This window comes from Cynocephalus volans, chromosome X (assembly GCF_027409185.1).
Source record: "Cynocephalus volans isolate mCynVol1 chromosome X, mCynVol1.pri, whole genome shotgun sequence".
NCBI lineage: Eukaryota > Metazoa > Chordata > Mammalia > Dermoptera > Cynocephalidae > Cynocephalus > Cynocephalus volans.
The window spans coordinates 125,056,747-125,073,190 of NC_084478.1; the positions used below are offsets into that span (position 1 = coordinate 125,056,747).

Below are 16,444 nucleotides of genomic sequence, written 5' to 3' on the forward strand. Positions count from 1 at the left end.
TAATGCAACATCAAGTTAATTGAGGATCGCAAAGTTTACAGGATCCAAAAAATGGCCAGATTTCAAATAAAAACCTATTCCTCAATTGCTGCTCTCTGAATATAGATAAGGCAGCACTGATGTAATGTTCCTGAAAGTCAAGATACAAACCCAAACTCTGGCAGGACATTTATCAAAATGTCCTTGATAATTCATACTTTGCTAGTTCTCAAAAACCTTACTGCTTTGTGTAACATTTTCAATACAGAAATAAAATACTTTTCAAATAATACATTTTAAAAGATGATTTAGTTCTGCAAAGTTAAATAGCATAAATTAAGCATATTAAATTTTTTTGGCAACATGAAATAACCAATTTAAGGAAAACTGCAATGGACTAATGAAAAAAACCACAAATGTTGAAATGTGAGGCACATTTAAATCCTCACATATTACTGACCTTACAAAATCTACTAAAATACTTTAAAGTTCCATTGACTCTGTTAATACATAAAAAAATTGCAAAAATGCTTAAGACTATATATGAGATTCATCAATTACACAGGCACTTCACATGTAAACAATCTACAGTACAACTGAAAATATTTTGGCACCAACCTGTAATACTAAAAGAATTTAATATAAAGCCAGTTTTGTTTTTACTACTCATTTTTTTCTAAAAAACTAAGACCAAAGACTGAAGAAATTGTGTATAAGGTAGAATTAGAAGTGTATTAAGTAACTCAAATATAGAATTGTTTTAAATTGCTAAAAAATGATTACCTTTATCCAGATGTTTATTAGTATGCTCCGATGTAAAAAAATTAAGCCTAATATGACTATTAAATTGAAACTACATTTTAAATTTAGTATCAATCTGCTTTCTGAAAAATAATGAAGGCTATCAACTGACTTAGAAAAAAGAGAATTTGAATTTATCAAAAACTCTTGTTAAATTAATCCAGTTTTCCCCCAAAAGATTAGGTAATTCAAAGTTTAAGTCTGATGTTTTAATGTAATTTTTTTAAAAGCCCTAAAGCTTGACCTAAGGCAAACTACTTTTAACTGGACATTCTTATTCATGAATTTGAGATTTTATTCTGAAATCACTTCAAATAAGTGGAACTATACACTTATGATTTTAAAATGTTATATCAAGCCATTGAAAGCTGAGATGCCTTGATTGTAGGTAATTCAAGAAGTGCCTGAACTGTGACACCAACTTTCACAAGACCTCGTTCTTCCAAAATATGATGAGGCAAACACAGCCTTTCCTGGAAAATAAAAAAAAAGATACTTATACATTCATTTTTTAGTAGCATACTAAAATGTAAGTCAGGATCAGATTTTTAAACCTGCTTTCTGAAAAACTTCAAGTAAAAACTAGACAATTCTAACTTTTCTCTTATAAATATTGTAATCTAAAATGTGTTTAGATTCTTACCTTATACTAAGGAAATGATTATAGAGGTCGGCCTTATCTGAAATGCTGTCACTCTATACCTGAACCTCCTTCTCTACACAGAAAACGTTTGTAAAAGAATAGGCTGCCACTTCAGCCTTTCCCATTTACTACTCAACCACTGCTATCTTACACCTACCCCTAAAGCATCTGCCCACTAAAATTTCTCTGGTTAAAATCACCAATGCCTTCTTAAATGCCAAATGTTGTGCATGTCTACTTGACCACTCTAAAAATGCCTTCTTAAATGCCAAATGTTGTGCATGTCTACTTGACCGCTCTGTCATATCACACCTTTGCTTAAAGTCTTTCTTGAAACCTTATCCTCTCCCTTGTCTAAAGTGACACCACTCTTCCTACCTCTTCAACTTTTCTGACAGCAACTGTGAAATAGCTTTAATTAGCCTTCACTGATCCTCCTCTACCATCCTAAATGTTTCTAAGGGTTCTGTCTTCACCCTCTTGCCTTTTTATACTATATCTTCTCCTTGGTATTCTCATCTATTCCCATAGTTTTAACTATCCCTTCCATCCTGATGCCAGAACTACTTCTCCACCAAATTAACTAGTCCTTCTGTATTCTATATCTCAGTCGGTAATATACTCTTCAATCTCCAGTGACATAAACCTGAGAATCATAACAGTCCTCTCTTTCTTCTTTACTACCATAACCCATTCACCAAATACTACTGATGATATCCCAAAAAGAGTTCTTGAAAACTATCTTCTCATCTCTTTTCTTATTGCTACATTTGTTGCCATCCTAACATTTTGCTTATTTCTTTGAATAACCACTAAAGTGTATATTAGGGAAAAAAAAGGTTTCAAATCAATGATTTCAGCTCCCATCTTAGAAACTAAAAAAAGAAGAGCAAATTAAAATAATGGCAAATAGAAGAACAAAGGAGAGGAAAAGAATAAGGTAAGAAACAGAAAACAATAGAAAAAAATTAATGAAAATAAAATTCACTGAGAAGATTTTTAAAAATTCAAAAACCTATAGCTAATAAGGAAAAAGAGAGCAAATACACAATATACCAATATCAGAAATAAGATAAGTGTCATCACAAGATATTCTACAAATATTAAAATGATGACAAGGAGACGTTATAAACAACTTTAATAAATTAGATGAAACAAATGAATTATTTGAAAGACACAATACACCAAAACAATACACCAAAACTTCAAGAAGAAACAGGTAATCATAATAGCCCTATATCTATTAAAGAAATTGAAACTAGTTTAAAAACTTTACACAAAGAAAACCCCTGGCCCACATGGGTTATTAATGAATTTGACTAAATATTTTAAAAAGAAATAATACCAATTATACACAGAATCTTCAAAAAAAGTGAAGAGAAGGGAATACTTCCTAACACATTTTGAGGTCAGCATTACCTTGATAACAAAAGGCAAAGACATTAAAAGAAAAGAAAACTAAAAACCAGTATCCCCATGTACATAGATGCAAACAAAACATCTAAACAAAGTTTTAAAAAATTAAATGCAACAACAACATAAAAACAGTAACAATAATGACAAAAACAAAATCCATCATGATCAAGTGGAATTTATCCCAGAAATCCAGGACTGAATTAACTAACATCTGAAAATCAATGTAATTCAAATATTAACAAACTAAAAAGAAAACAAAAAACTGATCAGTAGATATAGAAAAAGCACTTGACAAAATCCAACTTCCATTCCTGATAAGAACTTTCAGCAAACTAGAAACAGAAGGGAACTTCCCCAACATGTCACCTACGAAAGATCCACAGTTAGCATAATACTCAGGGGTAGAAGACTGAAATTTTCCTCAAAAAATCCACTTAAAGATGTCCACTGTTTCCACTTCTATTCAACATTGTACTAAAAGATCTGGTCTGGGAAATTAGGCAAGAAAAAGAAATAAAAGACATTCAGTTCAGAAAGGAAGAAGAAAAAATTTCTAGTCATGGATAACATGAATATTCCTACAGAAAATTCTATGAAATCTACAAAAGCTACTAGAACTAATAAGTATGTCCAGCAAGATTGTAAGATACAAGATCAATACATAAACACCAATTGCATTTCTACATATTAGCAACAATTAGAAATTAAATTAAAACTAAACAACCACATATATAACATCATGCAAAATATGAAATACTTAAAGATAAATCTGCAAGACCTATACAGTGAAAACTACAAAACATTGCTGAGGGAATTAAAGAAGACCTAAGTAAATAAAGGGTTATTATTTGTTCATGAAAAGGAAGACTCAATATTGTTAAGATATAATTTCCCTATGTTGTTCTATAAATTCAACACAATTCCTACACTAATCTTATCAGTTTTTTTTCATTTTTTGGAGAAGCTGACAAGCTTATTCTAAATTTAAATGGAAATGCAAGGGACCTAGAATAGCCAAGACAGTTTTGGAAAAGAAGAACAAAGTTAGAGGACTAATGCTACTTGATTTCAAAATGAACAGTGAGCAAGACAGTGTTTTACTCAGGTAAATATAGTGGGAAAAGGGTCAATGAAACTAATAGGGAATCCAGAAATAAACCCATGAACATATGGACAAATAGTTTTTGATACAGATACAAAGGCAAATGAATAGAGAAAAGATAGGCTTTTAAACTAATGTTGCTTGAAAGACTGAATACTCACAATAAAACACAATGAACTTGGGGAAATTCCTCAAAGTCATAAAAGGGCATCTCCAAAAACCCACAGTTGATATACTAAATGATGAAAGACTAAATACTTTCCCTTAGAACAAGAACAAGACAAGATGTCCACTCTTTAGCTAGAGGTTCTAGCAGGGGCAATTAGGCAAGAAGAAGAAATGAAAAGTAAAATTACCTCTCTTTGCTGAGAATGTGATTTGTACAGAGAAAATTCTAAGGAATAAAAACACACAAAAAAAACTATCAGAACTAATAAATGAGTTCAGCAAGGTTGCAAGTTCAGCAAGGTTGCAGAACACAAGATCAATGAAAGAAAATCACTTGTATTTCTATACAATAGCAATAAAAAAACTGAAAGTGAAAATAAGGAAATAACTATATCTACAATAGCACAAAAGAGAATAAAATACTAAAGACTTAGCAAAAGAATGAAAGTCTCAAACATTGAAAAGTAAAAAACATTATTGAAATAAATTTTAAAAGATCTAAATAAATGGGAAGACATCTTATGCTCATAGATCAGAAGACTAAATATTGTCAACATGACAGCATTCTCCAAATTGTTCTAGAGATCCAGTGTAATCCCTAACAAAATTCCAGCTGTCTTTCCTTATAGAAATTGACAAGCTAATCCATCCTAAAATTGATATGTAAATGCAAGAGACCCAGTACAGCCAAAAGCACCTTGAAATAGAACAAAGATGGAGGGCTCACATATCCTAATTTCAAAAGGTACCACAAAGCTACAATAAGCAAGATAGTGTGATATTGGCATAAGGAATTCAATGGGAAAGAATTGAGAGTTCAGAAATAAAGCCTTACATTTATAGTCAATTGATTTTCAAAAAGGGTGCCAGGACAAGTCAATGGCAGAGAGAAGAGTCTTCTCAACAAATGGTGTAGAGAAAACTGGATATCCACATGCAAAGGAATGAATTTGGACCCCTACCTCATGCCATGCATAAAAAAGAACTAAAAGTGGATTACACACCTAAATGTAATAAGTAAAACAATAAAACTTTAGAAGAAAATACAGGTGTAAATCTTTGTGACCCTGGTTTAGGCAACGTTTTCTTACATATGTCATCAAAATCACAAGCAACAAAAGGACAAAGAGATAAACTGGACTTCATCAAATTAAAAGCTTTGTGCTGCAAATGATACCATCAAGAAAGTGAAAAGACAAACCACACAATGGTCAAAAATATTTTCAAATCATGTATCTCATAAGCAACTTGTATCTAGAATATATAACGAACTCCTACAACTCAATAATAAAAAGATGAATAAATGGACACTGAATTTGAATTGAATAAACATTAGCAAAGAATATATACAAATCATCAATAAGTACATGATAAGGTGTTCAACACCATTAACCATTAGGGAAATGCAAATCAAGACCACAATGAGATACCACTTCACACTCACTAGGATGGCTAGAATCAAAAAGGTAGACAGTAACCATTGTGAGGATGTACAGAAATCAGGACCTTCATATACTGCTGGTGGGAATGTAACATGGTGCAGCCACTTTGCAAAACATGTTGAAGTTCCTCAAAAATAAAAATACAGTTACCATATGACCTAGCAACTCCACTCCTAGGTATGTAAACAATAGGACTGAAAATAAGTGTTCAAACAAAAAGTTATTCATGAATGTTCACAGCAGCGTTATTCATAATAAAACAATAAGTAAAAACAATCCAAATGTCTACCAACTGATGAATGAATAAATAAAATGTGGTATGTACATACAATGAGATGCTATTCAGCCATAAAAAGAAATGAAATACTAATTTATGCTACAACACAGATGAACTTTGAAAACATTACACCAAGTAAAAGAAGTCAGATACAGAAGAGCCCATATAGTATGATTTCATTACATATAATGTCCAGAATAGGCAAATCCATAGAGACAGAACAGGGGAAGGACTGCTAATGGGTAAGGGATTTCTTTCTGGGGAGACAAAAATATTCTAAACTTAGATTGTTGCAACTATTGCCCAACTCTGTGACTGTACTAAAAACCATTTAAGTGTATACTTTAAATCAGTTACTATATCCCAATAAAGAGTTTTTTTTAAAAAAAAATCAATGCATATACCTAATTTCAGGCTTAAAAAAAAGAACTTCAATCCATACCTTTCACCATATACAAAAATTAACTCAAAATTGATCATAGACCTCAGTGTAAAACCTAAGATTATAAAACATCTAGAAGAAAACGAAGGAGAAGACCTATGTGACTGTGGTTTATACAAAGATTTCTTAGGTTTGAAATGAAAAACACAATTTGTTAAAAAAATGATAAATTGTACTTCAAAAACTGAAACTCCTGTTTTTTGAAAGACACTTTAAGGAAAATGAAAAGAAAAGCCAAAGACTAGGATACAATATTGTAAATCAAAGATCAGATAAAGGACTTTACCCTTAATTTATAAAGAAATCTCAAACTCAATCATAAAAAACCCCACCCAACTAAAAAAGACAAAAGATTAGAATCTACACTTCCAAAAAAGAAGATATGCAGATGTCAAATAAGCCCTTAAAAAGATGATCAACATCATTAGTCTTCAGGGAAATGCAAATTAGAACTTCATTGGCAAGCTAGTACATACCTATTATGACTAAAAATTTTAATAGAATGATCATGCTAAATGTTGGTGAGGATGTGGAGGAACTGGAACTCTCATCCACTGCTGAAAGGAATGTAAAATGGTACAACCACTTTGGAAATCAGTTTTGTACTTTCTTAAAATTTTAAGCATGTACCTCCCATATGTTCCAGTTATTCTGCTACTAGGTATTTACCAAAAATTAAAGAATGTCTATATCCATACAAAGACTTGTATACAAATGCTCACAGCAGCTTTATTTGTAATAGTCCCTAAAACTGAAAGCAACCCAAAGGTCAATGGATCAACAAATTGTGGTATATCCATGCAATGAAACAATACTCAGAAATAAAAAGAAATAACCTATTTACACATGCAATAACACTAATGAGACTTAACATAATTATGAAAACTGAGAAAAGACAGAAAACAAACATACATATTTTATGTTTCCATTAATATAAAACTCTAGAAAGTGCAAGCTAATCTATAATGACAGAAAGCAGATAAGTGGTTGCCTGGGGAAGAAAACATTGCAAAAAGACACAAGGAAACTTTGGGAGGAGGTAGTGAATATGCTCATTATTTTGACCATGGTGATGATTTAATGGTGTGTGCGTATGTCAAAACTTACACTGTGAACTTTATGTGCACTTTATTATATGTCAATTATACCTCAATAAAGCTGGAAAAATTAGAAAATATCTTTTTTAAAAAACTAAATACAAAAATTGATTATATATTGCCATTTCTGAGTTCAGGGTAAAACACAGTGAGGCCAAAATTAAACTCTTAAAAAAATGGCAAAACAAGAAAATGTATATAATGCAACAATAGATGAGAAAAAAAATTAAAAACCTTCTTAAATTCTCTATTTTCTTACTAAGAGATTAAGAGTACAAAAAAGAAAGAACATAAACATTTTCGAGAAGTAAACATTTCAAATATCATATGTCAAGCATAGAGAAAAGATAACTAGAGAACAGCATGTGGTTTCCAAATTACACAGTAAATTCACTGATTCCCTATATATTAAATTATATTTATTCATTTGAAAAAAGAGCTTAAAGTGGGATCTATAGGCCAGATTATGAAACTGTTCAAAAGAGAGCTTAATAAGCACAACCTGATTGTGATCTGCTAACAATGTTATTTCTCTCAACAGTCAATCATGTTGAGGTTAGGTTTATGTTTTCAAAAAAGGCAATATTTTGACTACACATTTTTATTACATATACACAATACTGCTTTGATCATTATTTTTATAGTATTTCAATTGATATGCAAAACATAAGCCAATTCCTACAAATTTCAAAGTATGTCCAGTGAAAAAATTATCGTAATATGCTACTAAGTTTCCAATTTGACATTTTAAATAAAGTTTAAAAGGTTGTTCACATTGAATGCAAGTCTTCTAATCAGAGTGTATCCATGGATTTACAAAGGAATCCAAATGTTCTTGATCAGATAAAATGAATATGACCACTAAGTTATGTTTAGTCAATAATGTGTGTGATTAGTAAACTTTTCCATATATGTAGCTATTTTATAAGTGACCTTTAAAAGCAGATTTAAAACATTCATTACATAGCTGCTGCAGTTAAAGCTGGGGCTTAGTAGAAGGTACCAAGAGAAGGTATTCATTTTCATGTTCAGAAAGCATTACTCATTGCTATTGTGAAGAAAAACCCCAGTTTGCATGTAATAAATTAATACTTAAATGATCATTCTGTTAGATAAATAACAATTACCTGCGAGACACCCAGCTTTTTACAAGCATCAAGAAAATTTTCTACATTTCTTCTACATTTTGCCATGCTCAGTTTGGGCTGTAAAAGAAAAAAAAGATGATTTTTCAGGCATTTTCATACAGAATTTAATCAAAACTGAAAATTGAATATATTGAGGTATATTATTTAAAGACAGTTTTAAGAAGCTCTATCTTCCTTTAGAGAACTAAGAAATCGTAGACAAAACTTACCACCGCTGGTGATGGTACATGAATACTAGCTACAGAACGTGGCCTTATATGATTGGCTAAATGGCAAAGAACAACTCCATCCATCAGTGCAGCTCCAATGTCATCAGGCAAAATAACTTTTAACCTGGATTCAAGATTCTATTAAAAAAAATGGGCACAAATCACAGATATTATATCAACACATATGTTATATATTTATATCACTAATTGTTATATAATCCAAGAATTTTAAAGGAGCACTGAAAATAAATTCCATATACCTTATTAATTTTCCAAGTTAAACCTATTCCATTTCTACAAAGCAGATCCAAAAGGTCAATCTGACTTACATTGCGAAGTTGTCGTATTTGCTCTCGCTCTTCCCGTAAATGTTCCATCTTTCTTCTCATTGTAAAGCCTGGATCTGCTGCTCCATATTCCTGGCGAGATGAGCGGCTAAAAGCTATAAAAAAAGAAATTTCCTCACTCGTTACAAAGCTAATAGGAATCAGCAACCACTGACGAGGAGAGAGGAATGATAATAAGAATCAGTACAAAATTGCTTAAAACGCTATTATTTATTAATACATTCTAAATATTTCTAAAAGAATATATTTGAACTCTACTTATCTGCATAATTGAAAGCAACAGGGAAGACAAGTACAATGATTTGTACCACCTATACATGTTCTTATTTAAACGTACATTATTAGAAACTTATGACCCAGGTTAAAATGGTTATTGAACATATGTCAGCCTTTTATCTTTAAACAAAAAGGAATTATTCTTGAAGGTCAATACAGTTATTCATGAATAAAAACTATAATTCAATACCTTGCCAAGTAACATGGATCCATTTTCTTTTGGGCTTGCCAAATGCGAAAAGATCCCTTTTTAAAACCACAATATAATGGAGTACTATAATTTCAAACAGGGTTTGGTCTGCTGGCAGAGTGGTCATTCTAATAGCAGTCACAGTAGAGTAGAAATAAGACTGCAGTATATCTAAGGCAAAAAGCTGAGGTTTCAGGAGCTTGAAGGTAAAGAGGAAGAAAGAAATGGGAATGGGAATTGGAAAGACAAATAAGGTAAGAGAAAATTACTTTTAGGAGAGGGGAAAGTATCCATGCGTACTTAAAACTATGGAATCAGTCCCATTTAAGCTGGGAAACTCTAGCTTCAAACATAACCAATACATTTTATTTACAGAATATATATTTACCTGATCGAGGCTTCAAGCCAAAGGGACCATGTGAAAAACAATCAGTTCTGTCATACTCCTAAAAACAGAAAACAAATAAAACGTCTTTTCTTTCAAAGTAATCAAGGTACTTATTCATATCCATTCCAACTTGAGAAATACTTATTTTTTCCATGATTAATAGAGAAAGGTAACTTGTATGTCTATTCAAGTTGATCCATTTCACTTTTTAAATGTCAATAAATATTTGCTAATTGACCTGACTACATACACCTTTAAAAACTTCTCATAGTATAAGAATTTTTTTAAAAAAAACATTATCAAAGTAGATAAAGTAGATACTATTTTTTTAAAAGAACCAGATTGAAGTCTCCAAAAAACGAAGTAAACTTCAATGAAAAGATAAGTGAATTTAAAAACATTTACTGCCTATGTATATGGTGACACTTAACAGTGGATAATCTGAGGCCAATCTACATATTCATACTAATAGAGGCTGCAAAATGATAGATGATAAATTATCTCTTCTGTTTGAATGCACATTGTTTTAAAGTGCTTTTACACGCAGTGGTGTGCTGTGGAAAGATATGTGGTATATTAGACAAATCTGAACTTGGAGTCAGAAAGCTGAGGCTATGTCTTGAGCACAACACTTAATTTCTCTGTGATTATTTCTTCATCTTTCAAATGGGGTCATTGTGAAGAATAAATGAGATAACTAAGTGAAAGAACTTTGCAAATTATAGAGTGATCAAATAATGTAATCTTATTTAATCTGTGCAACAACTCTGCGAAGTACGTAGGCCTAGCCTTCAGTCACTTCTCTGTCATTTATCGACTAGGGTCTTTAGGAAAATTAACGGTCTCTTCAGCTGTAAAATGATGAGAATGATACCTAGTTCATGGGACTACCTTTAGGTTCAATTTACGGGAAAGCACTTTTTTAACAGTAAAGCACTACACTAATAGGTTTTACCATTCTCCTTTCACACGTGATATTGAAGCAATCAGAATTCTATAGGTTATCTGAATCTTCTGCTGATTAACATGTGATATGCTGTCCAAATTGAATGTTAGTTGAGCTGCCAAAACACATGCTCACCACCCTCGAAATCCACAAGCCTCACAGATTGTTTTCATTGTTTTGGTTAAATTGTTATGAATTCTTAGATGAAAATTTCACTTACCCTAATGCAAGCAAAAATATATTTTAAAAACGTGTAATTTATTTGGGAAAACTGACACTAATACTCTCCCCAAGGAGCATAGATCATAAAATCAAAGTGACTAGGCAAATAATAGTAGTCACTTATATGCTTACATTTGTTACAACTTAAAGTAAAAGAAAGGATTTACAAAAGCATATAACAAAGACTGATTTTAGGATACCCTAATTTAAATTGTTTACTAAAAGAATGTATACCGTTTTATCTGCCATATAAATAATTTAAAAACATGTTTATAAAACTAATCTCCAAGTCCATTTAAAAGTTTTATAATGCAAGTCACCCAAAACAATAGAGTAGGAATATTGGCTTTTAAAAAAAATAACACCAGTTACATATAATGAGATACTATCTTTGTAACAGTGAATTTGGACCACCCAAACATTCAAAGTCCTGAATTCACCAAACAAATACATAATCATTTATTTCCTAATGTCAACACACTTTGGAATACTAAATAAGGCAGTTTGAAGTAGAAAAGATAATTTTTAGAATTTTTAAAAAATTTATCTTGTTGTAAAGCAGTAAGTTTAACTGAATTAGAAGAAAGTCATTCAAACCACCAGAGAATTTTACTGAGAATTCAGAAACTGTAACTTTCATGCACCTGTTCTCCCCATAAAACCCCTCTTAGATCTATGATGCCAGTAAATGTGTAACCTCCTGTCGATAGGAACAACCCACTGCAGGGATGTTTCTCGTGGAAAAAGGAAGTTTCTCTTGCATTGCTTTCAGACCTAACTGGTTACAAGAAAAACCAAAGGTCATTGCACAATGCTGAAGTATTTCTTCAAATTTAAAATTTTAAAGCTGTTATTAAAATACATCATTTATTTTGAAATACAGATGAACTAGAAAGCATACATTTTATAAAGTGAATTCTCTTTTGTGTTCTACCGACATTTTCCAATAAAAAAACCATAAACAAACAAGTGACATTTACTATAAATATTTGTATGAAAAGATGGTATTCTTAGTGATGGATCTTGGATGTGACTGGCACCACTGTGCACACAATAAGCACAAAATAGCCACCGGCCTTGTCTTCCACTCCAGCACCAAACCACTCCCCCCTTCCCTTTACGAGAAGCCTCATGACTTAAACAGAAATCCTTTTGCTTCTGCAAGGGCGCAATTCTCCACCCTGTTTGCATAGCTTCCATATTAGCATCATGCCCCTCTTTGATTATATCAGCCAGCCCTTGGCACCCTATATAAGCTCTACCACCTCCACAACTGGTGCCGTCCCCCATTTTGAGGGCAGCCCCGGGGTTCCTGTCACTTTGAACACAGCCCAGCAGATTCTTTTCCTTTAATAAAGCTTGAACAGTACTGGCATCTCGACTCACTTTCTTTCACTTAGAATTTTTTACAGGCTAGAAGGTTTGCACAAACTAACCTACCATGAATTTTTAAATATGGGTGAATAAGTTATACAGTAAAAATAAAGATGAGGTTAGAAAGAAGAGGTAAGTAAGAACCCTATGTAAAACAAAGAAAACGTTAAATGTGTGTGTGTGTGTGTGTGTGTAAAAACAGAACTTGTACCTCAGATGATACTGGAGATTGTGGTGACATATTAGTGTTATCACTGTCTTGCTAAAATATAAAAAGTAAAAGATGAAAGATGAAATTAAAATACAAATGATGATTTAAACATATAAAAAGAAAACCAAAAATTGTTTTCATCAACTGCTAAAGGAAGAATCTAGAATACAATCTAGCACCTTGCCACTCAAAGTGTGGTCTGGGAACAGCACATTCTTTGGAAGTCTGTTAGTAATGCAGAATCTCAGGTCCCTAAGGAATCAGAATCTACATTTCAATAAGATCCCCAAGTATTAAGTACTTTCATGAGCACTTTAAAGTTTGAGAGGTACTCTCTACATACAATAACAATGATGTGTTACACTTTGAGACATGCAAATGAAGGCATGTAAAACCTCCATCACCCAAAATAAAAAGTTTTATCTGGAAAATTAAGTATATTTAATATAGGCTTAGAAATAATTAGAAAGAATTTAATTGAATAAAACATTAAATGTTCCCTTATTTTTTAATGACTATTCTACTGCCAACCAAATACAAAAACCCTGACATTTAACCTTAAATATGTACAGCACATAGAACACTTATTCATTCATTCAACAAATGATTATTGGCTACCTATCACATGTCAGACACTGTGCTAGACACTGGGAGTACTGAAATTTAGTAAAATATCCACTCAAGGATCTCTCAGGCTAGGAAGAAAATAGATTCATATGTACAGGTAATACAACATTTTTTGTACAACTGGGAGCTATGCATGGCATATTATGAGACAAATAAGGGGCACTTGGAGAGACAATGGGGATGGTGGAAAAAGACAAGTTTACTGAGAAAGTAAAGACTAAGTAAAAAACTGCTTACCAGAAAAAAAGAAAAGGAACAACATTCCAAGATGAGAGGACAAGAATAATAAAAGACACAGGAGCAATAAATGGAAGGATGAATACAGAAAAACTTTGAGCAGTTCTGTATTGCTGGAAGGTAAGGTGAAAGGAGGAAAAATTGTGAGTTGAGGCTGATGTGGTAAGCAGGGCCTTATCAAGAAGGATCTAGGATTTACCTTCTAAGTTATGGGGATAAACTGAAAGTTTCTAAGCAAAGGGATGACCTGATTATATCTGTGTTCTTTGAAACGATCATTCTGACTGCATGGGTCTATGAGATATATCCAGCAGAGATTCTAAACAAGTAGGAAGATGGATACAAGATTACAAGGTAATGAAGCTCATGGGAGAATTCTGGAAAAGAGATGTAAATTTGAAAAGCATCGACAGGTACACAGTGTTATTCATTGAAGACTTGAGAGCTGGTAAAGCCACTCTAGAGACCATGCAGTGAAGCCATGCCCTGGCAATCAATACTTAAGGTCAAACTGAGGTCTTGTGGAGCTTGTGCAATGGAAAGCTAGAGGCAGGTGTAGAGGAATTGATTGTGTTCACATACAGGTAAATATTACCAAACATACCCACACAAAATATGTCATTCAGGCTTAATCTTAGATACTAACAATGAAAAGATGACAAGCTACTGGCATAACTGCATTTTATTTACCCCAGAAAATTCCACTGGAGAGACCAAGGAGAGAAATCAGCATCTGGGCTGGGAAAAGATAAATCATCTGGCTCTATTCATTATTTTTCCCTGTGTGATTCTATTTCCTAAAAATAAAGGCGTTTTTATTTTATTTTATTTATTTATTTATTTATTTATTTTAAATTTTATTTTGTCGATATACATTGTGGCTGATTATTGCTCCTCATCACCAAAACCTCCCTCCCTTCTCCCTCCCCCCTCCCCCCCAACAATGTCCTTTCTGTTTGCTTGTCGTATCAACTTCAAATAATTGTGGTTGTTATATCTTCTCCCCCCCCCCCCGGTTTGTGTGTGTGTGTGTGTGTGTGTGTGTGTGTGTGTGTGTGTGTGTGTGTGAATTTATATATTAATTTTTAGCTCCCACCAATAAGTGAGAACATGTGGTATTTCTCTTTCTGTGCCTGACTTGTTTCACTTAATATAATTCTCTCAAGGTCCATCCATGTTGCTGCAAATGGCAGTATTTCATTCGTTTTTATAGCTGAGTAGTATTCCATTGTGTAGATGTACCACATTTTCCGTATCCACTCATCTGATGATGGGCATTTGGGCTGGTGGACATTTGGAAAAATAAAGGCGTTTTTAAAAGCCCTGCCAAGTACCCAACATGAAATTAACTACCAATTTCTCCAACTAAAAATACACAAAACTTAAATATTTATGGTGATGAGAACGTATTATTTCAACAATGCTAGCTGCTGCATATCTTAAACTGATGCAATAGAAAAAAATTATGGGAATGCATGAACTGTAAAAATCTAATTTTAAATTTTAAAATAGTGCATAGAATTTGTAGAAAGGGTTCCTAAAAGTACTTCTTAAAAAAAAAAAAATCTCAATTGACCACTGATGGACCTTGGATGCAGCCGCATCATCTTGGACACAACTGGCGTCATCCCATATGCGACCAGCGCCATATGGAATACAAAATGGCCACCAGTCTTTACCCTATCTCATGGTTTTCTTAGACAAAGAAACTCTTCTACTCCTGCCTAGAGGTACCTCCCATCTTGATTACGTCAGCCCTACCCACCACAGCAGCACCAATTGTCAGCCTTATCCTACACACCAGCACCCTCTCCCCGTCTCTGCCTGCGTTTTTCATGCCCACCAACCCATATAAGCCTACGCACTCCCTTTAGCCACTGCTGCACGCCATTTTGAGTGCAGCCCAGCAGATTTTTCTTCCTTTAATAAAGCTTGAATGGTACCCAGCATTTTGGCTCACTTTCTTTCATTTTGGTGCCAAAACCTGGGAAGGGTCCTGGCTGGACCATCGGATGATCCCCTCTCTTGGGCTAATTGCCTCCCAGCTGCCCTTCCCAGACCTCCCGAAACCGGGTACACTCAGGACTCTCTCTCTTTTGCCATTTCAGACCAACTCATCCAACATCAGCCTCAATTCAGGGTGAGTCAGTAGGTCAGTCCTGTCTCATTTTGGATTCCCTGACTTGTGCTTTCTCTCATTCTCGAAGCCCAGGCACCTGGCTGAGGGAATCTTTCTTGTGCCCCCCAGCTATTGGAGGATGCTCCATTAGCTGGTCGGCAGCTTCTCGCTCAAAAAGATGCACACCAGGGAGGACACTCCTTGGTGGCATTCTTCTCCTACCAGGACCGCCCATTCCCTTTCCCACCCCCTAAATGGTATCCTCACAATCTAAACCTAAACATCTTGTTTTCTACTGTACTCTACACTCTAAGCCTCCAGGCTGTCTCCTGGTCAATTTCTCGGCCTCCACGGAGACATTAAAACTCAAACGCCTCCTTACAATGGATCCCGGTGGCCACAAGATGGCACTCAATTTAGATACTCACTGAAATGGCAAAAAACTGGAGAGATTCCTTTATGTTCGAGCCTTCTCCTACCTTTGAACATGTTCTTCTCTCTGTCAAAACTGTCCTATGTCTAAAATTCTCCTAGCTCATGCCTGACCTCCCCTTCTGGACTTGAGTTAATCTTTTAATCTGTCAGACTACTCTGCTCCCCGTATGGACCAGCTCGACTATCTCTGTATGTTCCAAATCCTTCACCAGCCCCTCCACATTTACCTATCTTCCCTCTACCTGGTCTCGAGACGCTTGTCCTCAGCCACTCAACCTCTTTCCTTCTCCGCCTTCATCAGGTAACAGCCCTGTCTCAGCTCTGGCTTTTTATAACACTTCTGTGAAG

General features: G+C 33.8%; 1 protein-coding gene and 1 non-coding gene across 3 annotated transcripts in view; both read right to left on the reverse strand.

Annotated features, from left to right (window-relative positions):
• Window positions 1-1,133: 1,133 nt before the first annotated feature.
• Window positions 1,134-16,444, reverse strand: part of LRCH2 (leucine rich repeats and calponin homology domain containing 2) — a 121,704-nt gene continuing 106,393 nt past the window's right edge. Inside the window, exons 16-21 of one of the 2 annotated variants that reach the window (XM_063083882.1) lie at window positions 12,679-12,729; window positions 9,926-9,983; window positions 9,054-9,166; window positions 8,725-8,862; window positions 8,495-8,572; window positions 1,134-1,253 (exon numbers count right to left, since the gene is read on the reverse strand). In XM_063083882.1, the coding sequence (XP_062939952.1) occupies window positions 1,134-1,253; window positions 8,495-8,572; window positions 8,725-8,862; window positions 9,054-9,166; window positions 9,926-9,983; window positions 12,679-12,729 (558 nt within the window). The remainder of the gene's footprint in view (window positions 1,254-8,494; window positions 8,573-8,724; window positions 8,863-9,053; window positions 9,167-9,925; window positions 9,984-12,678; window positions 12,730-16,444) is intronic. The other variant, XM_063083883.1, reaches the window with a different exon arrangement.
• LOC134368825 (small nucleolar RNA SNORA35) lies at window positions 11,782-11,910 on the reverse strand. Its single transcript, XR_010022522.1, has one exon. It is a non-coding gene; the product is annotated as a small nucleolar RNA SNORA35 (small nucleolar RNA).